Raw genomic sequence first — 27,333 nt, forward strand, 5'->3', positions numbered from 1 at the left:
TCTCTGTCTCCGCGTCTCTGTCTCTGCGTCTCTGTCTCCACGTCTCTGTCTCCACGTCTCTGTGTCCACGTCTCTGTCTCCGTGTCTCTGTCTCCACGTCTCTGTCTCCACGTCTCTGTCTCCACGTCTCTGTCTCCGTGTCTCTGTCTCCACGTCTCTGTTACCTCGTCTCTGTGTCCACGTCTCCGTCTTCGTGTCTCTGTATTCACGTCTCTGTCACCACGTCTCTGTCTCCACGTCTCTATGTCCACGTCTCTGTCTCCACGTCTCTGTCTCCACGTCGCTGTCTCCATGTCTCTGTCTCTATGTCTCTGTCTCCACGTCTCTGTCTCTATGTCTCTGTCACCTCGTCTCTGTGTCCACCTCTGTCTCCACGTCTCTGTCTTCAAGTCTCTGTCTCCACGTCTCTGTCTTCAAGTCTCTGTCTCCGCGTCTCTGTCTCCACGTATCTGTCTCCACGTCTCTGTCACCACGTCTCTGTCTCCACGTCTCTGTCTTCAAGTCTCTGTCTCCGCGTCTCTGTCTCTGTCTCCGCGTCTCTGTCTGCACGTCTCTGTGTCTGCGTCTCTGTCTCCACGTCTCTGTCTCTATGTCTCTGTCTCCAAGTCTCTGTCTTCACGTCTCTGTCTCTATGTCTCTGTCTCCAAGTCTCTGTCTTCACGTCTCTGTCTCCGCGTCTCTGTCTCCGCGTCTCTGTGTCCGCGTCTCTGTGTCCACGTTTCTGTCTCTATGTCTATGTCTCCACGTCTCTGTGTCCACGTCTCTGTCTTCACGTCTCTGTCTCCGCGTCTCTGTCTCCACGTCTCCGTCTCTACGTCTCTGTCTCTATGTCTATGTCTCCACGTCTCTGTGTCCACGTCTCTGTCTTCACGTCTCTGTCTCCGAGTCTCTGTGTCCATGTCTCTGTCTCCGCTTCTCTGTCTTCAAGTCTCTATCTCCGCGTCTCTGTCTCCACGTCTCTGTCTCCACGTATCTGTCTCCACGTCTCTGTCTCCACGTCTGTCTTCACGTCTCTGTCCACACGTCTCTGTCTACATGTCTGTCTTCATGTCTCTGTCTCCACGTCTCTGTCTTCACGTATCTGTCTCCGCGTCTCTGTCTTCAAGTATGTCTCCACGTCTCTGTCTCCACGTCTCTGTCTCCACATCTGTCTCCACGTCTCTGTCTCCACGTCTGTCTTCACATCTCTGTCTTCACGTATCTGTCTCCGCTTCTCTGTGTCCACGTCTCTGTCTCCCCGTCTGTCTCCACGTCTCCGTCTCCGCGTCTCTGTTTCCACGTCTCTGTCTCCCCGTCTCTGTCTCCACGTCTCTGTCTCTATGTCTCTGTCACCTCGTCTCTGTCACCTCCTCTCTCTCACCACGTCTCTGTCTCAACGTCTCTGTCTCCGCGTCTCTGTCTCCGCGAATCTGTCTTCTCATCTCTGTCTCCACGTCTCTGTCTCCACGTCTCTGTCTCCGCGTCTCTGTGTCCACGTCTCTGTCTCCGTGTCTCTGTCTCCACGTCTCTGTCTCCGTGTCTCTGTCTCCACGTCTCTGTCTCCGTGTCTCTGTCTCCACGTCTCTGTCACCTCGTCTCTGTGTCCACGTCTCCGTCTTCGTGTCTCTGTCTTCACGTCTCTGTCACCACGTCTCTGTCTCCACGTCTCTGTGTCCACGTCTCTGTCTTCACGTCTCTGTCTCCGTGTCTCTGTGTCCATGTCTCTGTCTCCGCGTCTCTGTTTTCAAGTCTCTATCTCCGCGTCTCTGTCTCCACGTCTCTGTCTCCACGTCTCTGTGTCCACGTTTCTGTCACCACGTCTTTGTCTCCACGTATCTGTCTCTATGTCTCTGTCTTCACGTCTCTGTCTCCACGTCTGTTTCCACGTCTCTGTCTCCACGTGTCTGTGTCCAGGTCTCTGTCTCCGCGTCTCTGTCTCCAAGTCTCTGTCTCTACGTCTGTTTCCACGTCTCTGTCTCCACGTGTCTGTGTCCAGGTTTCTGTATCCGCGTCTCTGTCTCTATGTCTCTGTCTCCACGTCTGTTTCCACGTTTCTGTCACCACGTCTCTGTCTCCACGTCTCTGTCTCCACGTCTCTGTGTCCACGTTTCTGTCACCACGTCTTTGACTCCACGTCTCTGTCTCTATGTCTCTGTCTCCACGTCTCTGTCTGCACGTCTCTGTGTCCACGTTTCTGTCACCACGTCTCTGTGTCCAGGTCTCTGTCTCCGCGTCTCTGTCTCCACGTCTCTGTCTCTACTTCTCTGTCTCCACGTCTCCGTCTCTACGTCTCTGTCTCTATGTCTATGTCTCCACGTCTCTGTGTCCACGTCTCTGTCTTCACGTCTCTGTCTCCGAGTCTCTGTGTCCATGTCTCTGTCTCCGCTTCTCTGTCTTCAAGTCTCTATCTCCGCGTCTCTGTCTCCACGTCTCTGTCTCCACGTATCTGTCTCCACGTCTCTGTCTCCACGTCTGTCTTCACGTCTCTGTCCACACGTCTCTGTCTACATGTCTGTCTTCATGTCTCTGTCTCCACGTCTCTGTCTTCACGTATCTGTCTCCGCGTCTCTGTCTTCAAGTATCTGTCTCCACGTCTCTGTCTCCACGTCTCTGTCTCCACATCTGTCTCCACGTCTCTGTCTCCACGTCTGTCTTCACGTCTCTGTCTTCACGTATCTGTCTCCGCTTCTCTGTGTCCACGTCTCTGTCTCCCCGTCTGTCTCCACGTCTCCGTCTCCGCATCTCTGTGTCCACGTCTCTGTCTCCCCGTCTCTGTCTCCACGTCTCTGTGTCTATGTCTCTGTCACCTCGTCTCTGTCACCTCCTCTCTGTCACCACGTCTCTGTCTCCACGTCTCTGTCTCCGCGTCTCTGTCTCCGCGACTCTGTCTTCCCATCTCTGTCTCCACGTCTCTGTCTCCACGTCTCTGTCTCCGCGTCTCTGTCTCTGCGTCTCTGTCTTCACGTCTCTGTCTCCACGTCTCTGTGTAGACGTCTCTGTCTCCGTGTCTCTGTCTCCACGTCTCTGTCTCCACGTCTCTGTATCCACGTCTCTGTCTCCACGTCGCTGTCTCTATGTCTCTGTCTCTATGTCTCTGTCTCTATGTCTCTGTCTCCACGTCTCTGTCTCTATGTCTCTGTCACCTCGTCTCTGTTTCCACCTCTGTCTCCACGTCTCTGTCTTCAAGTCTCTGTCTCCACGTCTCTGCCTTCAAGTCTCTGTCTCCGCGTCTCTGTCTCTGTCTCCGCGTCTCTGTCTCCACGTCTCTGTGTCTGCGTCTCTGTCTCCACGTCTCTGTCTCTATGTCTCTGTCTCCAAGTCTCTGTCTTCACGTCTCTGTCTCTATGTCTCTGTCTCCAAGTCTCTGTCTTCACGTCTCTGTCTCCGCGTCTCTGTCTCCGCATCTCTGTGTCCGCGTCTCTGTGTCCACGTTTCTGTCACCACGTCTCTGTCTCCACGTCTCTGTCTCCACGTCTCTGTGTCCACGTTTCTGTCACCACGTCTTTGTCTCCACGTCTCTGTCTCTATGTCTCTGTCTTCACGTTTCTGTCTCCACGTCTGTTTCCACGTCTCTGTCTCCACGTGTCTGTGTCCAGGTCTCTGTCTCCGCGTCTCTGTCTCTATGTCTCTGTCTCCACGTCTCTGTCTCCACGTCTCCGTCTCCACGTCTCTGTCTCTATGTCTCTGTCTCCACGTCTCTGTGTCCACGTCTCTGTGTCCACGTCTCTGTCTTCACGTCTCTGTCTCCGCGTCTCTGTGTCCATGTCTCTTTCTCCGCGTCTCTGTTTTCAAGTCTCTATCTCCGCGTCTCTGTCTCCACATCTCTGTCTCCACGTCTCTGTGTCCACGTTTCTGTCACCACGTCTTTGTCTCCACGTCTCTGTCTCTATGTCTCTGTCTTCACGTCTCTGTCTCCGCGTCTCTGTCTCTATGTCTCTGTCTCCACGTCTGTTTCCACGTTTCTGTCACCACGTCTCTGTCTCCACGTCTCTGTCTCCACGTCTCTGTGTCCACGTTTCTGTCACACGTCTTTGTCTCTACGTCTCTGTCTCTATGTCTCTGTCTTCACGTCTCTGTCTCCATGTCTGTTTCCACGTCTCTGTCTCCACGTGTCTGTGTCCAGCTCTCTGTCTACGCGTCTCTGTCTCCACGTCTCTGTCTCTACGTCTCTGTCTCCACGTCTCCGTCTCCACGTCTCTGTCTCTATGTCCATGTCTCCACGTCTCTGTGTCCACGTCTCTGTCTTCACGTCTCTGTCTCCGCGTCTCTGTGTCCATGTCTCTGTCTCCGCGTCTCTGTCTTCAAGTCTCTATCTCCGCGTCTCTGTCTCCACGTCTCTGTCTCCACGTATCTGTCTCCACGTCTCTGTCTCCACGTCTGTCTTCACGTCTCTGTCCACACGTCTCTGTCTACATGTCTGTCTTCATGTCTCTGTCTCCACGTCTCTGTCTTCACGTATCTGTCTCCGCGTCTCTGTCTTCAAGTATCTGTCTCCACGTCTCTGTCTCCACGTCTCTGTCTCCACATCTGTCTCCACGTCTCTGTCTCCACGTCTGTCTTCACGTCTCTGTCTTCACGTATCTGTCTCCGCTTCTCTGTGTCCACGTCTCTGTCTCCCCGTCTGTCTCCACGTCTCCGTCTCCGCATCTCTGTGTCCACGTCTCTGTCTCCCCGTCTCTGTCTCCACGTCTCTGTGTCTATGTCTCTGTCACCTCGTCTCTGTCACCTCCTCTCTGTCACCACGTCTCTGTCTCCACGTCTCTGTCTCCGCGTCTCTGTCTCCGCGACTCTGTCTTCCCATCTCTGTCTCCACGTCTCTGTCTCCACGTCTCTGTCTCCGCGTCTCTGTCTCTGCGTCTCTGTCTTCACGTCTCTGTCTCCACGTCTCTGTGTAGACGTCTCTGTCTCCGTGTCTCTGTCTCCACGTCTCTGTCTCCACGTCTCTGTATCCACGTCTCTGTCTCCACGTCGCTGTCTCTATGTCTCTGTCTCTATGTCTCTGTCTCTATGTCTCTGTCTCCACGTCTCTGTCTCTATGTCTCTGTCACCTCGTCTCTGTTTCCACCTCTTTCTCCACGTCTCTGTCTTCAAGTCTCTGTCTCCACGTCTCTGCCTTCAAGTCTCTGTCTCCGCGTCTCTGTCTCTGTCTCCGCGTCTCTGTCTCCACGTCTCTGTGTCTGCGTCTCTGTCTCCACGTCTCTGTCTCTATGTCTCTGTCTCCAAGTCTCTGTCTTCACGTCTCTGTCTCTATGTCTCTGTCTCCAAGTCTCTGTCTTCACGTCTCTGTCTCCGCGTCTCTGTCTCCGCATCTCTGTGTCCGCGTCTCTGTGTCCACGTTTCTGTCACCACGTCTCTGTCTCCACGTCTCTGTCTCCACGTCTCTGTGTCCACGTTTCTGTCACCACGTCTTTGTCTCCACGTCTCTGTCTCTATGTCTCTGTCTTCACGTTTCTGTCTCCACGTCTGTTTCCACGTCTCTGTCTCCACGTGTCTGTGTCCAGGTCTCTGTCTCCGCGTCTCTGTCTCTATGTCTCTGTCTCCACGTCTCTGTCTCCACGTCTCCGTCTCCACGTCTCTGTCTCTATGTCTCTGTCTCCACGTCTCTGTGTCCACGTCTCTGTGTCCACGTCTCTGTCTTCACGTCTCTGTCTCCGCGTCTCTGTGTCCATGTCTCTTTCTCCGCGTCTCTGTTTTCAAGTCTCTATCTCCGCGTCTCTGTCTCCACATCTCTGTCTCCACGTCTCTGTGTCCACGTTTCTGTCACCACGTCTTTGTCTCCACGTCTCTGTCTCTATGTCTCTGTCTTCACGTCTCTGTCTCCGCGTCTCTGTCTCTATGTCTCTGTCTCCACGTCTGTTTCCACGTTTCTGTCACCACGTCTCTGTCTCCACGTCTCTGTCTCCACGTCTCTGTGTCCACGTTTCTGTCACACGTCTTTGTCTCTACGTCTCTGTCTCTATGTCTCTGTCTTCACGTCTCTGTCTCCATGTCTGTTTCCACGTCTCTGTCTCCACGTGTCTGTGTCCAGCTCTCTGTCTACGCGTCTCTGTCTCCACGTCTCTGTCTCTACGTCTCTGTCTCCACGTCTCCGTCTCCACGTCTCTGTCTCTATGTCCATGTCTCCACGTCTCTGTGTCCACGTCTCTGTCTTCACGTCTCTGTCTCCGCGTCTCTGTGTCCATGTCTCTGTCTCCGCGTCTCTGTCTTCAAGTCTCTATCTCCGCGTCTCTGTCTCCACGTCTCTGTCTCCACGTATCTGTCTCCACGTCTCTGTCTCCACATCTGTCTTCACGTCTCTGTCCACACGTCTCTGTCTCCATGTCTGTCTTCATGTCTCTGTCTCCACGTCTCTGTCTTCACGTATCTGTCTCCGCGTCTCTGTCTTCAAGTATGTCTCCACGTCTCTGTCTCCACGTCTCTGTCTCCACATCTGTCTCCACGTCTCTGTCTCCACGTCTGTCTTCACATCTCTGTCTTCACGTATCTGTCTCCGCTTCTCTGTGTCCACGTCTCTGTCTCCCCGTCTGTCTCCACGTCTCCGTCTCCGCGTCTCTGTTTCCACGTCTCTGTCTCCCCGTCTCTGTCTCCACGTCTCTGTCTCTATGTCTCTGTCACCTCGTCTCTGTCACCTCCTCTCTCTCACCACGTCTCTGTCTCAACGTCTCTGTCTCCGCGTCTCTGTCTCCGCAAATCTGTCTTCTCATCTCTGTCTCCACGTCTCTGTCTCCACGTCTCTGTCTCCGCGTCTCTGTGTCCACGTCTCTGTCTCCGTGTCTCTGTCTCCACGTCTCTGTCTCCGTGTCTCTGTCTCCACGTCTCTGTCTCCGTGTCTCTGTCTCCACGTCTCTGTCACCTCGTCTCTGTGTCCACGTCTCCGTCTTCGTGTCTCTGTCTTCACGTCTCTGTCACCACGTCTCTGTCTCCACGTCTCTGTGTCCACGTCTCTGTCTTCACGTCTCTGTCTCCGTGTCTCTGTGTCCATGTCTCTGTCTCCGCGTCTCTGTTTTCAAGTCTCTATCTCCGCGTCTCTGTCTCCACGTCTCTGTCTCCACGTCTCTGTGTCCACGTTTCTGTCACCACGTCTTTGTCTCCACGTATCTGTCTCTATGTCTCTGTCTTCACGTCTCTGTCTCCACGTCTGTTTCCACGTCTCTGTCTCCACGTGTCTGTGTCCAGGTCTCTGTCTCCGCGTCTCTGTCTCCAAGTTTCTGTCTCTACGTCTGTTTCCACGTCTCTGTCTCCACGTGTCTGTGTCCAGGTTTCTGTATCCGCGTCTCTGTCTCTATGTCTCTGTCTCCACGTCTGTTTCCACGTTTCTGTCACCACGTCTCTGTCTCCACGTCTCTGTCTCCACGTCTCTGTGTCCACGTTTCTGTCACCACGTCTTTGACTCCACGTCTCTGTCTCTATGTCTCTGTCTCCACGTCTCTGTCTCCACGTCTCTGTGTCCACGTTTCTGTCACCACGTCTCTGTCTCCACGTCTCTGTCTCCACGTCTCTGTGTCCACGTTTCTGTCACCACGTCTTTGACTCCACGTCTCTGTCTCTATGTCTCTGTCTTCACGTCTCTGTCTCCATGTCTGTTTCCACGTCTCTGTCTCCACGTGTCTGTGTCCAGGTCTCTGTCTCCGCGTCTCTGTCTCCACGTCTCTGTCTCTACGTCTCTGTCTCCACGTCTCCGTCTCTACGTCTCTGTCTCTATGTCTATGTCTCCACGTCTCTGTGTCCACGTCTCTGTCTTCACGTCTCTGTCTCCGAGTCTCTGTGTCCATGTCTCTGTCTCCGCTTCTCTGTCTTCAAGTCTCTATCTCCGCGTCTCTGTCTCCACGTCTCTGTCTCCACGTATCTGTCTCCACGTCTCTGTCTCCACGTCTGTCTTCACGTCTCTGTCCACACGTCTCTGTCTACATGTCTGTCTTCATGTCTCTGTCTCCACGTCTCTGTCTTCACGTATCTGTCTCCGCGTCTCTGTCTTCAAGTATCTGTCTCCACGTCTCTGTCTCCACGTCTCTGTCTCCACATCTGTCTCCACGTCTCTGTCTCCACGTCTGTCTTCACGTCTCTGTCTTCACGTATCTGTCTCCGCTTCTCTGTGTCCACGTCTCTGTCTCCCCGTCTGTCTCCACGTCTCCGTCTCCGCGTCTCTGTGTCCACGTCTCTGTCTCCCCGTCTCTGTCTCCACGTCTCTGTGTCTATGTCTCTGTCACCTCGTCTCTGTCACCTCCTCTCTGTCACCACGTCTCTGTCTCCACGTCTCTGTCTCCGCGTCTCTGTCTCCGCGACTCTGTCTTCTCATCTCTGTCTCCACGTCTCTGTCTCCACGTCTCTGTCTCCGCGTCTCTGTCTCTGCGTCTCTGTCTCCACGTCTCTGTCTCCACGTCTCTGTGTCCACGTCTCTGTCTCCGTGTCTCTGTCTCCACGTCTCTGTCTCCACGTCTCTGTCTCCACGTCTCTGTCTCCGTGTCTCTGTCTCCACGTCTCTGTTACCTCGTCTCTGTGTCCACGTCTCCGTCTTCGTGTCTCTGTATTCACGTCTCTGTCACCACGTCTCTGTCTCCACGTCTCTATGTCCACGTCTCTGTCTCCACGTCTCTGTCTCCACGTCGCTGTCTCTATGTCTCTGTCTCTATGTCTCTGTCTCCACGTCTCTGTCTCTATGTCTCTGTCACCTCGTCTCTGTGTCCACCTCTGTCTCCACGTCTCTGTCTTCAAGTCTCTGTCTCCACGTCTCTGTCTTCAAGTCTCTGTCTCCGCGTCTCTGTCTCCACGTATCTGTCTCCACGTCTCTGTCACCACGTCTCTGTCTCCACGTCTCTGTCTTCAAGTCTCTGTCTCCGCGTCTCTGTCTCTGTCTCCGCGTCTCTGTCTGCACGTCTCTGTGTCTGCGTCTCTGTCTCCACGTCTCTGTCTCTATGTCTCTGTCTCCAAGTCTCTGTCTTCACGTCTCTGTCTCTATGTCTCTGTCTCCAAGTCTCTGTCTTCACGTCTCTGTCTCCGCGTCTCTGTCTCCGCGTCTCTGTGTCCGCGTCTCTGTGTCCACGTTTCTGTCTCTATGTCTATGTCTCCACGTCTCTGTGTCCAAGTCTCTGTCTTCACGTCTCTGTCTCCGCGTCTCTGTCTCCACGTCTCCGTCTCTACGTCTCTGTCTCTATGTCTATGTCTCCACGTCTCTGTGTCCACGTCTCTGTCTTCACGTCTCTGTCTCCGAGTCTCTGTGTCCATGTCTCTGTCTCCGCTTCTCTGTCTTCAAGTCTCTATCTCCGCGTCTCTGTCTCCACGTCTCTGTCTCCACGTATCTGTCTCCACGTCTCTGTCTCCACGTCTGTCTTCACGTCTCTGTCCACACGTCTCTGTCTACATGTCTGTCTTCATGTCTCTGTCTCCACGTCTCTGTCTTCACGTATCTGTCTCCGCGTCTCTGTCTTCAAGTATCTGTCTCCACGTCTCTGTCTCCACGTCTCTGTCTCCACATCTGTCTCCACGTCTCTGTCTCCACGTCTGTCTTCACGTCTCTGTCTTCACGTATCTGTCTCCGCTTCTCTGTGTCCACGTCTCTGTCTCCCCGTCTGTCTCCACGTCTCCGTCTCCGCGTCTCCGTCTCCGCGTCTCTGTGTCCACGTCTCTGTCTCCCCGTCTCTGTCTCCACGTCTCTGTGTCTATGTCTCTGTCACCTCGTCTCTGTCACCTCCTCTCTGTCACCACGTCTCTGTCTCCACGTCTCTGTCTCCGCGTCTCTGTCTCCGCGACTCTGTCTTCCCATCTCTGTCTCCACGTCTCTGTCTCCACGTCTCTGTCTCCGCGTCTCTGTCTCTGCGTCTCTGTCTCCACGTCTCTGTCTCCACGTCTCTGTGTCCACGTCTCTGTCTCCGTGTCTCTGTCTCCACGTCTCTGTCTCCACGTCTCTGTATCCACGTCTCTGTCTCCACGTCGCTGTCTCTATGTCTCTGTCTCTATGTCTCTGTCTCTATGTCTCTGTCTCCACGTCTCTGTCTCTATGTCTCTGTCACCTCGTCTCTGTTTCCACCTCTGTCTCCACGTCTCTGTCTTCAAGTCTCTGTCTCCACGTCTCTGTCTCCACGTCTCTGTCTCCGCGTCTCTGTCTCTGCGTCTCTGTCTCCACGTCTCTGTCTCCACGTCTCTGTGTCCACGTCTCTGTCTCCGTGTCTCTGTCTCCACGTCTCTGTCTCCACGTCTCTGTCTCCACGTCTCTGTCTCCGTGTCTCTGTCTCCACGTCTCTGTTACCTCGTCTCTGTGTCCACGTCTCCGTCTTCGTGTCTCTGTATTCACGTCTCTGTCACCACGTCTCTGTCTCCACGTCTCTATGTCCACGTCTCTGTCTCCACGTCTCTGTCTCCACGTCGCTGTCTCTATGTCTCTGTCTCTATGTCTCTGTCTCCACGTCTCTGTCTCTATGTCTCTGTCACCTCGTCTCTGTGTCCACCTCTGTCTCCACGTCTCTGTCTTCAAGTCTCTGTCTCCACGTCTCTGTCTTCAAGTCTCTGTCTCCGCGTCTCTGTCTCCACGTATCTGTCTCCACGTTTCTGTCACCACGTCTCTGTCTCCACGTCTCTGTCTTCAAGTCTCTGTCTCCGCGTCTCTGTCTCTGTCTCCGCGTCTCTGTCTGCACGTCTCTGTGTCTGCGTCTCTGTCTCCACGTCTCTGTCTCTATGTCTCTGTCTCCAAGTCTCTGTCTTCACGTCTCTGTCTCTATGTCTCTGTCTCCAAGTCTCTGTCTTCACGTCTCTGTCTCCGCGTCTCTGTCTCCGCGTCTCTGTGTCCGCGTCTCTGTGTCCACGTTTCTGTCTCTATGTCTATGTCTCCACGTCTCTGTGTCCAAGTCTCTGTCTTCACGTCTCTGTCTCCGCGTCTCTGTCTCCACGTCTCCGTCTCTACGTCTCTGTCTCTATGTCTATGTCTCCACGTCTCTGTGTCCACGTCTCTGTCTTCACGTCTCTGTCTCCGAGTCTCTGTGTCCATGTCTCTGTCTCCGCTTCTCTGTCTTCAAGTCTCTATCTCCGCGTCTCTGTCTCCACGTCTCTGTCTCCACGTATCTGTCTCCACGTCTCTGTCTCCACGTCTGTCTTCACGTCTCTGTCCACACGTCTCTGTCTACATGTCTGTCTTCATGTCTCTGTCTCCACGTCTCTGTCTTCACGTATCTGTCTCCGCGTCTCTGTCTTCAAGTATCTGTCTCCACGTCTCTGTCTCCACGTCTCTGTCTCCACATCTGTCTCCACGTCTCTGTCTCCACGTCTGTCTTCACGTCTCTGTCTTCACGTATCTGTCTCCGCTTCTCTGTGTCCACGTCTCTGTCTCCCCGTCTGTCTCCACGTCTCCGTCTCCGCGTCTCTGTGTCCACGTCTCTGTCTCCCCGTCTCTGTCTCCACGTCTCTGTGTCTATGTCTCTGTCACCTCGTCTCTGTCACCTCCTCTCTGTCACCACGTCTCTGTCTCCACGTCTCTGTCTCCGCGTCTCTGTCTCCGCGACTCTGTCTTCCCATCTCTGTCTCCACGTCTCTGTCTCCACGTCTCTGTCTCCGCGTCTCTGTCTCTGCGTCTCTGTCTCCACGTCTCTGTCTCCACGTCTCTGTGTCCACGTCTCTGTCTCCGTGTCTCTGTCTCCACGTCTCTGTCTCCACGTCTCTGTATCCACGTCTCTGTCTCCACGTCGCTGTCTCTATGTCTCTGTCTCTATGTCTCTGTCTCTATGTCTCTGTCTCCACGTCTCTGTCTCTATGTCTCTGTCACCTCGTCTCTGTTTCCACCTCTGTCTCCACGTCTCTGTCTTCAAGTCTCTGTCTCCACGTCTCTGCCTTCAAGTCTCTGTCTCCGCGTCTCTGTCTCTGTCTCCGCGTCTCTGTCTCCACGTCTCTGTGTCTGCGTCTCTGTCTCCACGTCTCTGTCTCTATGTCTCTGTCTCCAAGTCTCTGTCTTCACGTCTCTGTCTCTATGTCTCTGTCTCCAAGTCTCTGTCTTCACGTCTCTGTCTCCGCGTCTCTGTCTCCGCATCTCTGTGTCCGCGTCTCTGTGTCCACGTTTCTGTCACCACGTCTCTGTCTCCACGTCTCTGTCTCCACGTCTCTGTGTCCACGTTTCTGTCACCACGTCTTTGTCTCCACGTCTCTGTCTCTATGTCTCTGTCTTCACGTTTCTGTCTCCACGTCTGTTTCCACGTCTCTGTCTCCACGTGTCTGTGTCCAGGTCTCTGTCTCCGCGTCTCTGTCTCTATGTCTCTGTGTCCACGTCTCTGTCTTCACGTCTCTGTCTCCGCGTCTCTGTGTCCATGTCTCTTTCTCCGCGTCTCTGTTTTCAAGTCTCTATCTCCGCGTCTCTGTCTCCACATCTCTGTCTCCACGTCTCTGTGTCCACGTTTCTGTCACCACGTCTTTGTCTCCACGTCTCTGTCTCTATGTCTCTGTCTTCACGTCTCTGTCTCCGCGTCTCTGTCTCTATGTCTCTGTCTCCACGTCTGTTTCCACGTTTCTGTCACCACGTCTCTGTCTCCACGTCTCTGTCTCCACGTCTCTGTGTCCACGTTTCTGTCACACGTCTTTGTCTCTACGTCTCTGTCTCTATGTCTCTGTCTTCACGTCTCTGTCTCCATGTCTGTTTCCACGTCTCTGTCTCCACGTGTCTGTGTCCAGCTCTCTGTCTACGCGTCTCTGTCTCCACGTCTCTGTCTCTACGTCTCTGTCTCCACGTCTCCGTCTCCACGTCTCTGTCTCTATGTCTATGTCTCCACGTCTCTGTCTCCACGTCTCTGTCTCCACGTCTCTGTCTCCACATCTGTCTCCACGTCTCTGTCTCCACGTCTGTCTTCACATCTCTGTCTTCACGTATCTGTCTCCGCTTCTCTGTGTCCACGTCTCTGTCTCCCCGTCTGTCTCCACGTCTCCGTCTCCGCGTCTCTGTTTCCACGTCTCTGTCTCCCCGTCTCTGTCTCCACGTCTCTGTCTCTATGTCTCTGTCACCTCGTCTCTGTCACCTCCTCTCTCTCATCACGTCTCTGTCTCAACGTCTCTGTCTCCGCGTCTCTGTCTCCGCGAATCTGTCTTCTCATCTCTGTCTCCACGTCTCTGTCTCCACGTCTCTGTCTCCGCGTCTCTGTGTCCACGTCTCTGTCTCCGTGTCTCTGTCTCCACGTCTCTGTCTCCGTGTCTCTGTCTCCACGTCTCTGTCTCCGTGTCTCTGTCTCCACGTCTCTGTCACCTCGTCTCTGTGTCCACGTCTCCGTCTTCGTGTCTCTGTCTTCACGTCTCTGTCACCACGTCTCTGTCTCCACCTCTCTGTGTCCACGTCTCTGTCTTCACGTCTCTGTCTCCGTGTCTCTGTGTCCATGTCTCTGTCTCCGCGTCTCTGTTTTCAAGTCTCTATCTCCGCGTCTCTGTCTCCACGTCTCTGTCTCCACGTCTCTGTGTCCACGTTTCTGTCACCACGTCTTTGTCTCCACGTATCTGTCTCTATGTCTCTGTCTTCACGTCTCTGTCTCCACGTCTGTTTCCACGTCTCTGTCTCCACGTGTCTGTGTCCAGGTCTCTGTCTCCGCGTCTCTGTCTCCAAGTCTCTGTCTCTACGTCTGTTTCCACGTCTCTGTCTCCACGTGTCTGTGTCCAGGTTTCTGTATCCGCGTCTCTGTCTCTATGTCTCTGTCTCCACGTCTGTTTCCACGTTTCTGTCTCCACGTCTCTGTCTCCACGTCTGTCTTCACATCTCTGTCTTCACGTATCTGTCTCCGCTTCTCTGTGTCCACGTCTCTGTCTCCCCGTCTGTCTCCACGTCTCCGTCTCCGCGTCTCTGTTTCCACGTCTCTGTCTCCCCGTCTCTGTCTCCACGTCTCTGTCTCTATGTCTCTGTCACCTCGTCTCTGTCACCTCCTCTCTCTCACCACCTCTCTGTCTCAACGTCTCTGTCTCCGCGTCTCTGTCTCCGCGAATCTGTCTTCTCATCTCTGTCTCCACGTCTCTGTCTCCACGTCTCTGTCTCCGCGTCTCTGTGTCCACGTCTCTGTCTCCGTGTCTCTGTCTCCACGTCTCTGTCTCCGTGTCTCTGTCTCCACGTCTCTGTCTCCGTGTCTCTGTCTCCACGTCTCTGTCACCTCGTCTCTGTGTCCACGTCTCCGTCTTCGTGTCTCTGTCTTCACGTCTCTGTCACCACGTCTCTGTCTCCACGTCTCTGTGTCCACGTCTCTGTCTTCACGTCTCTGTCTCCGTGTCTCTGTGTCCATGTCTCTGTCTCCGCGTCTCTGTCTCCAAGTCTCTGTCTCTACGTCTGTTTCCACGTCTCTGTCTCCACGTGTCTGTGTCCAGGTTTCTGTATCCGCGTCTCTGTCTCTATGTCTCTGTCTCCACGTCTGTTTCCACGTTTCTGTCACCACGTCTCTGTCTCAACGTCTCTGTCTCCACGTCTCTGTGTCCACGTTTCTGTCACCACGTCTTTGACTCCACGTCTCTGTCTCTATGTCTCTGTCTCCACGTCTCTGTCTCCACGTCTCTGTGTCCACGTTTCTGTCACCACGTCTCTGTCTCCACGTCTCTGTCTCCACGTCTCTGTGTCCACGTTTCTGTCACCACGTCTTTGACTCCACGTCTCTGTCTCTATGTCTCTGTCTTCACGTCTCTGTCTCCATGTCTGTTTCCACGTCTCTGTCTCCACGTGTCTGTGTCCAGGTCTCTGTCTCCGCGTCTCTGTCTCCACGTCTCTGTCTCTACGTCTCTGTCTCCACGTCTCCGTCTCTACGTCTCTGTCTCTATGTCTATGTCTCCACGTCTCTGTGTCCACGTCTCTGTCTTCACGTCTCTGTCTCCGAGTCTCTGTGTCCATGTCTCTGTCTCCGCTTCTCTGTCTTCAAGTCTCTATCTCCGCGTCTCTGTCTCCACGTCTCTGTCTCCACGTATCTGTCTCCACGTCTCTGTCTCCACGTCTGTCTTCACGTCTCTGTCCACACGTCTCTGTCTACATGTCTGTCTTCATGTCTCTGTCTCCACGTCTCTGTCTTCACGTATCTGTCTCCGCGTCTCTGTCTTCAAGTATCTGTCTCCACGTCTCTGTCTCCACGTCTCTGTCTCCACATCTGTCTCCACGTCTCTGTCTCCACGTCTGTCTTCACGTCTCTGTCTTCACGTATCTGTCTCCGCTTCTCTGTGTCCACGTCTCTGTCTCCCCGTCTGTCTCCACGTCTCCGTCTCCGCGTCTCTGTGTCCACGTCTCTGTCTCCCCGTCTCTGTCTCCACGTCTCTGTGTCTATGTCTCTGTCACCTCGTCTCTGTCACCTCCTCTCTGTCACCACGTCTCTGTCTCCACGTCTCTGTCTCCGCGTCTCTGTCTCCGCGACTCTGTCTTCTCATCTCTGTCTCCACGTCTCTGTCTCCACGTCTCTGTCTCCGCGTCTCTGTCTCTGCGTCTCTGTCTCCACGTCTCTGTCTCCACGTCTCTGTGTCCACGTCTCTGTCTCCGTGTCTCTGTCTCCACGTCTCTGTCTCCACGTCTCTGTCTCCACGTCTCTGTCTCCGTGTCTCTGTCTCCACGTCTCTGTTACCTCGTCTCTGTGTCCACGTCTCCGTCTTCGTGTCTCTGTATTCACGTCTCTGTCACCACGTCTCTGTCTCCACGTCTCTATGTCCACGTCTCTGTCTCCACGTCTCTGTCTCCACGTCGCTGTCTCTATGTCTCTGTCTCTATGTCTCTGTCTCCACGTCTCTGTCTCTATGTCTCTGTCACCTCGTCTCTGTGTCCACCTCTGTCTCCACGTCTCTGTCTTCAAGTCTCTGTCTCCACGTCTCTGTCTTCAAGTCTCTGTCTCCGCGTCTCTGTCTCCACGTATCTGTCTCCACGTCTCTGTCACCACGTCTCTGTCTCCACGTCTCTGTCTTCAAGTCTCTGTCTCCGCGTCTCTGTCTCTGTCTCCGCGTCTCTGTCTGCACGTCTCTGTGTCTGCGTCTCTGTCTCCACGTCTCTGTCTCTATGTCTCTGTCTCCAAGTCTCTGTCTTCACGTCTCTGTCTCTATGTCTCTGTCTCCAAGTCTCTGTCTTCACGTCTCTGTCTCCGCGTCTCTGTCTCCACGTCTCTGTGTCCGCGTCTCTGTGTCCACGTTTCTGTCTCTATGTCTATGTCTCCACGTCTCTGTGTCCACGTCTCTGTCTTCACGTCTCTGTCTCCGCGTCTCTGTCTCCACGTCTCCGTCTCTACGTCTCTGTCTCTATGTCTATGTCTCCACGTCTCTGTGTCCACATCTCTGTCTTCACGTCTCTGTCTCCGAGTCTCTGTGTCCATGTCTCTGTCTCCGCTTCTCTGTCTTCAAGTCTCTATCTCCGCGTCTCTGTCTCCACGTCTCTGTCTCCACGTATCTGTCTCCACGTCTCTGTCTCCACGTCTGTCTTCACGTCTCTGTCCACACGTCTCTGTCTACATGTCTGTCTTCATGTCTCTGTCTCCACGTCTCTGTCTTCACGTATCTGTCTCCGCGTCTCTGTCTTCAAGTATCTGTCTCCACGTCTCTGTCTCCACGTCTCTGTCTCCACATCTGTCTCCACGTCTCTGTCTCCACGTCTGTCTTCACGTCTCTGTCTTCACGTATCTGTCTCCGCTTCTCTGTGTCCACGTCTCTGTCTCCCCGTCTGTCTCCACGTCTCCGTCTCCGCGTCTCTGTGTCCACGTCTCTGTCTCCCCGTCTCTGTCTCCACGTCTCTGTGTCTATGTCTCTGTCACCTCGTCTCTGTCACCTCCTCTCTGTCACCACGTCTCTGTCTCCACGTCTCTGTCTCCGCGTCTCTGTCTCCGCGACTCTGTCTTCCCATCTCTGTCTCCACGTCTCTGTCTCCACGTCTCTGTCTCCGCGTCTCTGTCTCTGCGTCTCTGTCTCCACGTCTCTGTCTCCACGTCTCTGTGTCCACGTCTCTGTCTCCGTGTCTCTGTCTCCACGTCTCTGTCTCCACGTCTCTGTATCCACGTCTCTGTCTCCACGTCGCTGTCTCTATGTCTCTGTCTCTATGTCTCTGTCTCTATGTCTCTGTCTCCACGTCTCTGTCTCTATGTCTCTGTCACCTCGTCTCTGTTTCCACCTCTGTCTCCACGTCTCTGTCTTCAAGTCTCTGTCTCCACGTCTCTGCCTTCAAGTCTCTGTCTCCGCGTCTCTGTCTCTGTCTCCGCGTCTCTGTCTCCACGTCTCTGTGTCTGCGTCTCTGTCTCCACGTCTCTGTCTCTATGTCTCTGTCTCCAAGTCTCTGTCTTCACGTCTCTGTCTCTATGTCTCTGTCTCCAAGTCTCTGTCTTCACGTCTCTGTCTCCGCGTCTCTGTCTCCGCATCTCTGTGTCCGCGTCTCTGTGTCCACGTTTCTGTCACCACGTCTCTGTCTCCACGTCTCTGTCTCCACGTCTCTGTGTCCACGTTTCTGTCACCACGTCTTTGTCTCCACGTCTCTGTCTCTATGTCTCTGTCTTCACGTTTCTGTCTCCACGTCTGTTTCCACGTCTCTGTCTCCACGTGTCTGTGTCCAGGTCTCTGTCTCCGCGTCTCTGTCTCTATGTCTCTGTGTCCACGTCTCTGTCTTCACGTCTCTGTCTCCGCGTCTCTGTGTCCATGTCTCTTTCTCCGCGTCTCTGTTTTCAAGTCTCTATCTCCGCGTCTCTGTCTCCACATCTCTGTCTCCACGTCTCTGTGTCCACGTTTCTGTCACCACGTCTTTGTCTCCACGTCTCTGTCTCTATGTCTCTGTCTTCACGTCTCTGTCTCCGCGTCTCTGTCTCTATGTCTCTGTCTCCACGTCTGTTTCCACGTTTCTGTCACCACGTCTCTGTCTCCACGTCTCTGTCTCCACGTCTCTGTGTCCACGTTTCTGTCACACGTCTTTGTCTCTACGTCTCTGTCTCTATGTCTCTGTCTTCACGTCTCTGTCTCCATGTCTGTTTCCACGTCTCTGTCTCCACGTGTCTGTGTCCAGCTCTCTGTCTACGCGTCTCTGTCTCCACGTCTCTGTCTCTACGTCTCTGTCTCCACGTCTCCGTCTCCACGTCTCTGTCTCTATGTCTATGTCTCCACGTCTCTGTGTCCACGTCTCTGTCTCCACGTCTCTGTCTCCACGTATCTGTCTCCACGTCTCTGTCTCCACGTCTGTCTTCACGTCTCTGTCCACACGTCTCTGTCTCCATGTCTGTCTTCATGTCTCTGTCTCCACGTCTCTGTCTTCACGTATCTGTCTCCGCGTCTCTGTCTTCAAGTATGTCTCCACGTCTCTGTCTCCACGTCTCTGTCTCCACATCTGTCTCCACGTCTCTGTCTCCACGTCTGTCTTCACATCTCTGTCTTCACGTATCTGTCTCCGCTTCTCTGTGTCCACGTCTCTGTCTCCCCGTCTGTCTCCACGTCTCCGTCTCCGCGTCTCTGTTTCCACGTCTCTGTCTCCCCGTCTCTGTCTCCACGTCTCTGTCTCTATGTCTCTGTCACCTCGTCTCTGTCACCTCCTCTCTCTCACCACGTCTCTGTCTCAACGTCTCTGTCTCCGCGTCTCTGTCTCCGCGAATCTGTCTTCTCATCTCTGTCTCCACGTCTCTGTCTCCGCGTCTCTGTGTCCACGTCTCTGTCTCCGTGTCTCTGTCTCCACGTCTCTGTCTCCGTGTCTCTGTCTCCACGTCTCTGTCTCCACGTCTCTGTGTCCACGTTTCTGTCACCACGTCTCTGTCTCCACGTCTCTGTCTCCACGTCTCTGTGTCCACGTTTCTGTCACCACGTCTTTGACTCCACGTCTCTGTCTCTATGTCTCTGTCTTCACGTCTCTGTCTCCATGTCTGTTTCCACGTCTCTGTCTCCACGTGTCTGTGTCCAGGTCTCTGTCTCCGCGTCTCTGTCTCCACGTCTCTGTCTCTACGTCTCTGTCTCCACGTCTCCGTCTCTACGTCTCTGTCTCTATGTCTATGTCTCCACGTCTCTGTGTCCACGTCTCTGTCTTCACGTCTCTGTCTCCGAGTCTCTGTGTCCATGTCTCTGTCTCCGCTTCTCTGTCTTCAAGTCTCTATCTCCGCGTCTCTGTCTCCACGTCTCTGTCTCCACGTATCTGTCTCCACGTCTCTGTCTCCACGTCTGTCTTCACGTCTCTGTCCACACGTCTCTGTCTACATGTCTGTCTTCATGTCTCTGTCTCCACGTCTCTGTCTTCACGTATCTGTCTCCGCGTCTCTGTCTTCAAGTATCTGTCTCCACGTCTCTGTCTCCACGTCTCTGTCTCCACATCTGTCTCCACGTCTCTGTCTCCACGTCTGTCTTCACGTCTCTGTCTTCACGTATCTGTCTCCGCTTCTCTGTGTCCACGTCTCTGTCTCCCCGTCTGTCTCCACGTCTCCGTCTCCGCGTCTCTGTGTCCACGTCTCTGTCTCCCCGTCTCTGTCTCCACGTCTCTGTGTCTATGTCTCTGTCACCTCGTCTCTGTCACCTCCTCTCTGTCACCACGTCTCTGTCTCCACGTCTCTGTCTCCGCGTCTCTGTCTCTGCGACTCTGTCTTCTCATCTCTGTCTCCACGTCTCTGTCTCCACGTCTCTGTCTCCGCGTCTCTGTCTCTGCGTCTCTGTCTCCACGTCTCTGTCTCCACGTCTCTGTGTCCACGTCTCTGTCTCCGTGTCTCTGTCTCCACGTCTCTGTCTCCACGTCTCTGTCTCCACGTCTCTGTCTCCGTGTCTCTGTCTCCACGTCTCTGTTACCTCGTCTCTGTGTCCACGTCTCCGTCTTCGTGTCTCTGTATTCACGTCTCTGTCACCACGTCTCTGTCTCCACGTCTCTATGTCCACGTCTCTGTCTCCACGTCTCTGTCTCCACGTTGCTGTCTCTATGTCTCTGTCTCTATGTCTCTGTCTCCACGTCTCTGTCTCTATGTCTCTGTCACCTCGTCTCTGTGTCCACCTCTGTCTCCACGTCTCTGTCTTCAAGTCTCTGTCTCCACGTCTCTGTCTTCAAGTCTCTGTCTCCGCGTCTCTGTCTCCACGTATCTGTCTCCACGTCTCTGTCACCACGTCTCTGTCTCCACGTCTCTGTCTTCAAGTCTCTGTCTCCGCGTCTCTGTCTCTGTCTCCGCGTCTCTGTCTGCACGTCTCTGTGTCTGCGTCTCTGTCTCCACGTCTCTGTCTCTATGTCTCTGTCTCCAAGTCTCTGTCTTCACGTCTCTGTCTCTATGTCTCTGTCTCCAAGTCTCTGTCTTCACGTCTCTGTCTCCGCGTCTCTGTCTCCGCGTCTCTGTGTCCGCGTCTCTGTGTCCACGTTTCTGTCACCACGTCTCTGTCTCTACGTCTCTGTCTCCACGTCTCTGTGTCCACGTTTCTGTCACCACGTCTTTGTCTCCACGTCTCTGTCTCTATGTCTCTGTCTTCACGTCTCTGTCTCCACGTCTGTTTCCACGTCTCTGTCTGCACGTGTCTGTGTCCAGGTCTCTGTCTCCGCGTCTCTGTCTCTATGTCTCTGTCTCCACGTCTCTGTCTCCACGTCTCTGTCTCCACGTCTCCGTCTCCACGTCTCTGTCTCTATGTCTCTGTCTCCACGTCTTTGTGTCCATGTCTCTGTCTCCGCGTCTCTGTTTTCAAGTCTCTATCTCCGCGTCTCTGTCTCCACGTCTCTGTCTCCACGTCTCTGTGTCCACGTTTCTGTCACCACGTCTTTGTCTCCACGTCTCTGTCTCTATGTCTCTGTCTTCACGTCTCTGTCTCCACGTCTGTTTCCACGTCTCTGTCTCCACGTGTCTGTGTCCAGGTCTCTGTCTCCGCGTCTCTGTCTCTATGTCTCTGTCTCCACGTCTCCGTCTCCACGTCTCTGTCTCTATGTCTCTGTCTCCACGTCTCTGTGTCCACGTCTCTGTCTTCACGTTTCTGTCTCCGCATCTCTGTGTCCATGTCTCTGTCTCCGCGTCTCTGTCTCCATGTCTGTCTTCATGTCTCTGTCTCCACGTCTCTGTCTCCACGTCTCTTTCTCCACGTATCTGTCTCCACGTTTCTGTCTCCACGTCTGTCTTCACGTCTCTGTCCACACGTCTCTGTCTCCATGTCTGTCTTCATGTCTCTGTCTCCACGTCTCTGTCTCCACGTCTCTGTCTCCGTGTCTCTGTCTCCACGTTTCTGTCACCTCGTCTCTGTGTCCACGTCTCCGTCTTCGTGTCTCTGTCTTCAAGTATCTGTCTCCACGTCTCTGTCTCCACGTCTCTGTCTCCACATCTGTCTCCACGTCTCTGTCTCCACGTCTGTCTTCACGTTTCTGTCTCCGCGTCTCTGTCTCCGCGTCTCTGTGTCCGCGTCTCTGTGTCCACGTTTCTGTCACCACGTCTTTGTCTCCACGTCTCTGTCTCTGCCTCTGTCTTCACGTCTCTGTCTCCACGTCTGTTTCCACGTCTCTGTCTCCACGTGTCTGTGTCCAGGTCTCTGTCTCCGCGTCTCTGTCTCTATGTCTCTGTCTCCACGTCTCTGTCTCCACGTCTCTGTCTCCACGTCTCCGTCTCCACGTCTCTGTCTCTATGTCTCTGTCTCCACGTCTCTGTGTCCACGTCTCTGTCTTCACGTCTCTGTCTCCGCATCTCTGTGTCCATGTCTCTGTCTCCGCGTCTCTGTCTCCATGTCTGTCTTCATGTCTCTGTCTCCACGTCTCTGTCTCCACGTCTCTGTCTCCACGTATCTGTCTCCACGTTTCTGTCTCCACGTCTGTCTTCACGTCTCTGTCCACACGTCTCTGTCTCCATGTCTGTCTTCATGTCTCTGTCTCCACGTCTCTGTCTCAACGTCTCTGTCTCCGTGTCTCTGTCTCCACGTTTCTGTCACCTCGTCTCTGTGTCCACGTCTCCGTCTTCGTGTCTCTGTCTTCAAGTATCTGTCTCCACGTCTCTGTCTCCACGTCTCTGTCTCCACATCTGTCTCCACGTCTCTGTCTCCACGTCTGTCCTCACGTCTCTGTCTTCACGTATCTGTCTCCGGTTCTCTGTGTCCACGTCTCTGTCTCCCCGTCTGTCTCCACGTCTCTGTGTCCACGTCTCCGTCTCCACGTCTCTGTCTCCACGTCTCTGTCTCCACGTCTCTGTCTCTATGTCTCTGTCACCTCGTCTCTGTCACCTCGTCTCTGTCACCACGTCTCTGTCTCCACGTCTCTGTCTCCGCGTCTCTGTCTCCGCGACTCTGTCTTCTCATCTCTGTCTCCACGTCTCTGTCTCCGCGTCTCTGTCTCCACGTCTCTGTCTCCACGTCTCTGTCTCCACGTCTCCCTCTCCACGTCTCTGTCTCTATGTCTCTGTCTCCACGTCTCTGTGTCCACGTCTCTGTCTTCACGTCTCTGTCTCCGCGTCTCTGTGTCCATGTCTCTGTCTCCGCGTCTCTGTCTTCAAGTCTCTATCTCCGCGTCTCTGTCTCCACGTCTCTGTCTCCACGTATCTGTCTCCACGTCTGTCTTCACGTCTCTGTCCACACGTCTCTGTCTCCATGTCTGTCTTCATGTCTCTGTCTCCACGTCTCTGTCTCCACGTCTCTGTCTTCAAGTCTCTATCTTCACGTCTCTGTCTTCAAGTCTCTATCTTCACGTATCTGTCTCCGCGTCTCTGTCTCCGCGTCTCTGTCTCCACGTCTCTGTCTCCACATCTGTCTCCACGTCTGTCTTCACGTCTCTATCTTCACGTATCTGTCTCCGCTTCTCTGTGTCCACGTCTCTGTCTCCCCGTCTGTCTCCACGTCTCTGTCTCCACGTCTCTGTGTCCACGTCTCTGTCTCCACGTCTCCGTCTCCGTCTCCGCGTCTCTGTCTCCACGTCTCTGTCTCCACGTCTCTGTCTCCGCGTCTCTGTCTCCACGTCTCTGTCTCCACGTCTCCATCTCCACGTCTCTGTCTCTATGTCTCTGTCTCCACGTCTCTGTGTCCACGTCTCTGTCTTCACGTCTCTGTCTCCGCGTCTCTGTGTCCATGTCTCTGTCTCCGCGTCTCTGTCTTCAAGTCTCTATCTCCGCGTCTCTGTCTCCACGTCTCTGTCTCCACGTATCTGTCTCCACGTCTGTCTTCACGTCTCTGTCCACACGTCTCTGTCTCCATGTCTGTCTTCATGTCTCTGTCTCCACGTCTCTGTCTCCACGTCTCTGTCTTCAAGTCTCTATCTTCACGTCTCTGTCTTCAAGTCTCTATCTTCACGTATCTGTCTCCGCGTCTCTGTCTCCGCGTCTCTGTCTCCACGTCTCTGTCTCCACATCTGTCTCCACGTCTGTCTTCACGTCTCTGTCTTCACGTATCTGTCTCCGCTTCTCTGTGTCCACGTCTCTGTCTCCCCGTCTGTCTCCACGTCTCTGTCTCCACGTCTCTGTGTCCACGTCTCTGTCTCCACGTCTCCGTCTCCGTCTCCGCGTCTCTGTCTCCACGTCTCTGTCTCCACGTCTCTGTCTCCGCGTCTCTGTCTCCACGTCTCTGTCTCCACGTCTCCCTCTCCACGTCTCTGTCTCTATGTCTCTGTCTCCACGTCTCTGTGTCCACGTCTCTGTCTTCACGTCTCTGTCTCCGCGTCTCTGTGTCCATGTCTCTGTCTCCGCGTCTCTGTCTTCAAGTCTCTATCTCCGCGTCTCTGTCTCCACGTCTCTGTCTCCACGTATCTGTCTCCACGTCTGTCTTCACGTCTCTGTCCACACGTCTCTGTCTCCATGTCTGTCTTCATGTCTCTGTCTCCACGTCTCTGTCTCCACGTCTCTGTCTTCAAGTCTCTATCTTCAAGTCTCTGTCTTCAAGTCTCTATCTTCACGTATCTGTCTCCGCGTCTCTGTCTCCGCGTCTCTGTCTCCACGTCTCTGTCTCCACATCTGTCTCCACGTCTGTCTTCACGTCTCTGTCTTCACGTATCTGTCTCCGCTTCTCTGTGTCCACGTCTCTGTCTCCCCGTCTGTCTCCACGTCTCTGTCTCCACGTCTCTGTGTCCACGTCTCTGTCTCCACGTCTCCGTCTCCGCGTTTCTGTCTCCACGTCTCTGTCTCCACGTCTCTGTCTCTATGTCTCTGTCACCTCGTCTCTGTCACCTCGTCTCTGTCACCACGTCTCTGTCTCCACGTCTCTGTCTCCGCGTCTCTGTCTCCGCGTCTCTGTCTTCTCATCTCTGTCTCCACGTCTCTGTCTCCACGTCTCTGTCTCCGCGTCTCTGTCTCCGCGTCTCTGTCTTCTCGTCTCTGTCTCCAAGTCTCTGTCTCCACGTCTCTGTGTCCACGTCTCTGTGTCCACGTCTGTGTCTCCGTGTCTCTGTCTCCACGTCTCTGTCTCCGTGTCTCTGTCTCCACGTCTCCGTCTCCGCATCTGTCTCCACGTCTCCGTCTCCGCGTCTCTGTCTCCACGTCTCTGTGTCCACCTCTGTGTCCACGTCTCTGTCACTATGTCTCTGTCTCGACGTCTCTGTCTCCACGTCTCTGTGTGCGTCTCTCTGTGGGTTAGAATCCCGCTCATGGTCAACACCGGTGACGATCGTCTGAACCGGTCCCTGGGCTTCCCCCCTAGGTCGACTCAGCCTCAAATGAGCACCCGGTGCGGGGTGTAGTCAAACATCGCCACTGGGGGAGACAAAGGCGGCCGGGCGTGGCGTTGGCCACCCTCCCCCCTCGTGTGCCACAGTGCCGGCCTTCACAGGTGCTGCTGCTACCCGCTGACAGCACTTGCCCCTGCAGTCTGTTGAAGCTACACGGGGAGGGATCTTCGTCTCCGTTTCTGTTGCTGTGCCTTGTATATTTGCGCGTGGTCACTCGTGCATTTTTCTTTTTACATATTTAAATAGCCGAAAATATTTATATTTAAATAGCCTCCGGGCAGGTATTCGCAGTAATCTGCTGTTCCAAACTCCTCTGGTCTTTGAAAGAAACAAAAACAAGTATTAGGAAGTCGCTCCGCTACGCTCAATGGGTACAATCGCGAAAAACTGCGGATAATAGGAAGAAATAGGGCCACATATAATAGGAGTTTTCGATAATAGGGCTACGGAAAAGAGGAGTTTTGTACTGTATATTTGCATCACCTATAACTAGATCAACCGCAATAAGCCCGAATTTATCGGATCTCAGAAAGCTAAGCAGGTTTGCAACTGGAAGGTGCTTGCTTGGGACACCACCACAGCTGGTTATAGGTTCTAGGCTATTGTTGTACTGTAGTCATATGCTCCAACATCGATGCATTCCACCTGAAACCTGTACTGATCAGTGTGAAGTATGGTCTAACCACCCCCCCCCCCCCCACAAGTCCCACGATGTCAGCCCTCATCCAGCAGTGGATTCACAAAGGGCTGCACATGTACATAGCTGCACAATTTTTGTTTGCGTACAGCGCTTTTATAGTTTTTTTCACGCGAATTTTGTTTGCCGTGAATTTTATTGTGCCTTAGAAAAGATCATCCACTCTTCGAAAGCCTCTAAGGTTTCTCGAGGGAAAAATAAAACACTCTGCTCATTTAACGCCCACCTTGCTCCAAATAAAGAATCCACATCAACTCCTTAATCGTGGAAAGTTGTCAAACGAACCTTAAATAAAGTTTATATATGCCTCTAGATGGTGCTTCTTAAAGTCCTCAAAGTAACTCGACAATTGACCAAGTATTACACATCGTCAACTGACACAGAATGGCGATTTAAAGCTTTCGTGACTGCAAGGATTCATCTTCTTTGGTTCTTTCGGTAAAGTCACGTAGAATGAGAATAAAATAATAAATTGATAAAATAAAATAACGCAAAAAATTCTCACGACGTTTCGGCCACAACACAAGGCCGCTTGTGTTGTGGCTGAAACGTCGTAATAATTTTATTGCGTTATTTTATTTTATAAATGTATTATTTTATTCTCATTCTACGTGACTTTACCGAAAGAACCAAAGATGACACAGAATGCTTCGTACAAAACGTGGAATCACTCGCAAATACGCAAAATGTTCTCGTCATAGAAATGTGCTAGATCGGGCTCAGCGGCCAGCAACCTGCGGCTCCAGGGCTGTATGCGGCTCTTCAAGGACTGCTTCACGACGTTGTTTATTCAGGACCACCGTCTCTCGTACTCACACGCATTGTGGTTCCTGAAATGTGAAGTCTTTTTTTAAACCGAATTTGCAACAACAAAAAAAACGTCTCATCTTGTTATTTTAGTCGAGCCTACACACTCACCGAGGTGGAAACACCGCCCACCTGAAACTGGAAAACCAGTCTTCACCCTACGTGTGCCGTATTATTAAAACTTCGCAACGAACAAAGAAACCACGCCAACGTATGAAACGTACCCTCACTTCCCCTTGCGTGACCCCTCCTGCCACGGGCATCCAGCCAGAAGGTCGGACTCCGAGAGCGCCTCTCCAGCCCCGTCACGCAGCTCATGCGCAGTCGCCCGGGGGGGTCATATGGCCCCCCGCGCCGCACTCTCAGCGCCGACTCCTCCGTGCAGGGACTGGGGGGCCCTCCCATCCCGCCCCACGGCACGCCGGGGCACGGCGACGTGGTCAACAACAATCCCCTCCGCGCCACCACCAAGGGCCGCAGCCACAGCTTGGGGCTGGGCGAGCGAGCGAGGAGGCGGACGAGCCTGCGGCTGGGACGCGCGGCCGGGGCACGCTCCACGCATGGTGAGGGCTGGGTGGGTGGCCTTGCTCACCCTCTTTGACTGCTGACCGGAGCATGCTGCCACACAAAGACAAAGACCTCCCCCCCCCCCCCCCCCGTATAGCCTTAACATGCTGTTGGGGCAAGTGCTGTTAGTGAGGACCTGATGACTCGGGCATGGCACACAGAAGCTGTTTGTTTGGGCTGTGTGATGGCTCGGCATGCAGCTACATGACCCAGCCAAAGCAGCCCTCGCCTGCGAGAGGAGGTCATTGATGGGAATGTGCCCAGATCTTTAAAGGATTTGGAAGCCTCTTGCACAATTCAGCCTGGTTAAACCCAGGATGGAACATATCCAGGCCAGCCGAAATGTTTAAAGCCGGTGCAGGCATTACTTCAGAGAGGTCCATGTTTTGCAAGCACCCTCCCTAACATACATCTTTGTAAACACATCCACAAACCACTCAGGAAATGTAAAATTTTCCAGTTTAGCTTTACAGACTGTTGCCGATTGCTGGTAGTGAGCACATGGATGTCAGTGAATTGAACGTGGGTTACTCAGGTTGTAGCACATTGCATTGACCTGAGCATTAATCGCTTCGTGGTTTGAATGGGCCCGCCCACCACCTCTCGAAAGCTCAGTGTCTTCACACCTTTGGCTTGTGGAATCTGCTGCAGTCGCACTTCCTTCACACTGATAGCTACAGTACTGCTTCACATCACCGACACGCACACAGCAACAGCAACAACCGCGATTCGCCACTAAGTGACGGTCACGTCACCACGACGCTTGTACCAAGCTATATGCACTTTA

At 53.7% G+C, this 27,333-nt stretch overlaps 1 protein-coding gene across 2 annotated transcripts in view; it reads left to right on the forward strand.

The window, feature by feature from the left end:
• Positions 1-27,333, forward strand: part of LOC103091813 (potassium voltage-gated channel subfamily KQT member 4) — a 177,191-nt gene that overhangs the window by 127,840 nt on the left and 22,018 nt on the right. For both annotated transcript variants that reach the window (XM_076069022.1, XM_076069021.1), the window contains exon 9: positions 26,247-26,542. In XM_076069022.1, coding sequence (XP_075925137.1) covers positions 26,247-26,542 — 296 coding nt within the window. The remainder of the gene's footprint in view (positions 1-26,246; positions 26,543-27,333) is intronic.

Source organism: Petromyzon marinus, chromosome 23 (genome assembly GCF_048934315.1).
Source record: "Petromyzon marinus isolate PM22_M1 ecotype Great Lakes invasive population chromosome 23, UKy_Petmar_22M1.pri1.0, whole genome shotgun sequence".
In the NCBI taxonomy this organism is placed as follows: Eukaryota; Metazoa; Chordata; class Hyperoartia; order Petromyzontiformes; family Petromyzontidae; genus Petromyzon; species Petromyzon marinus.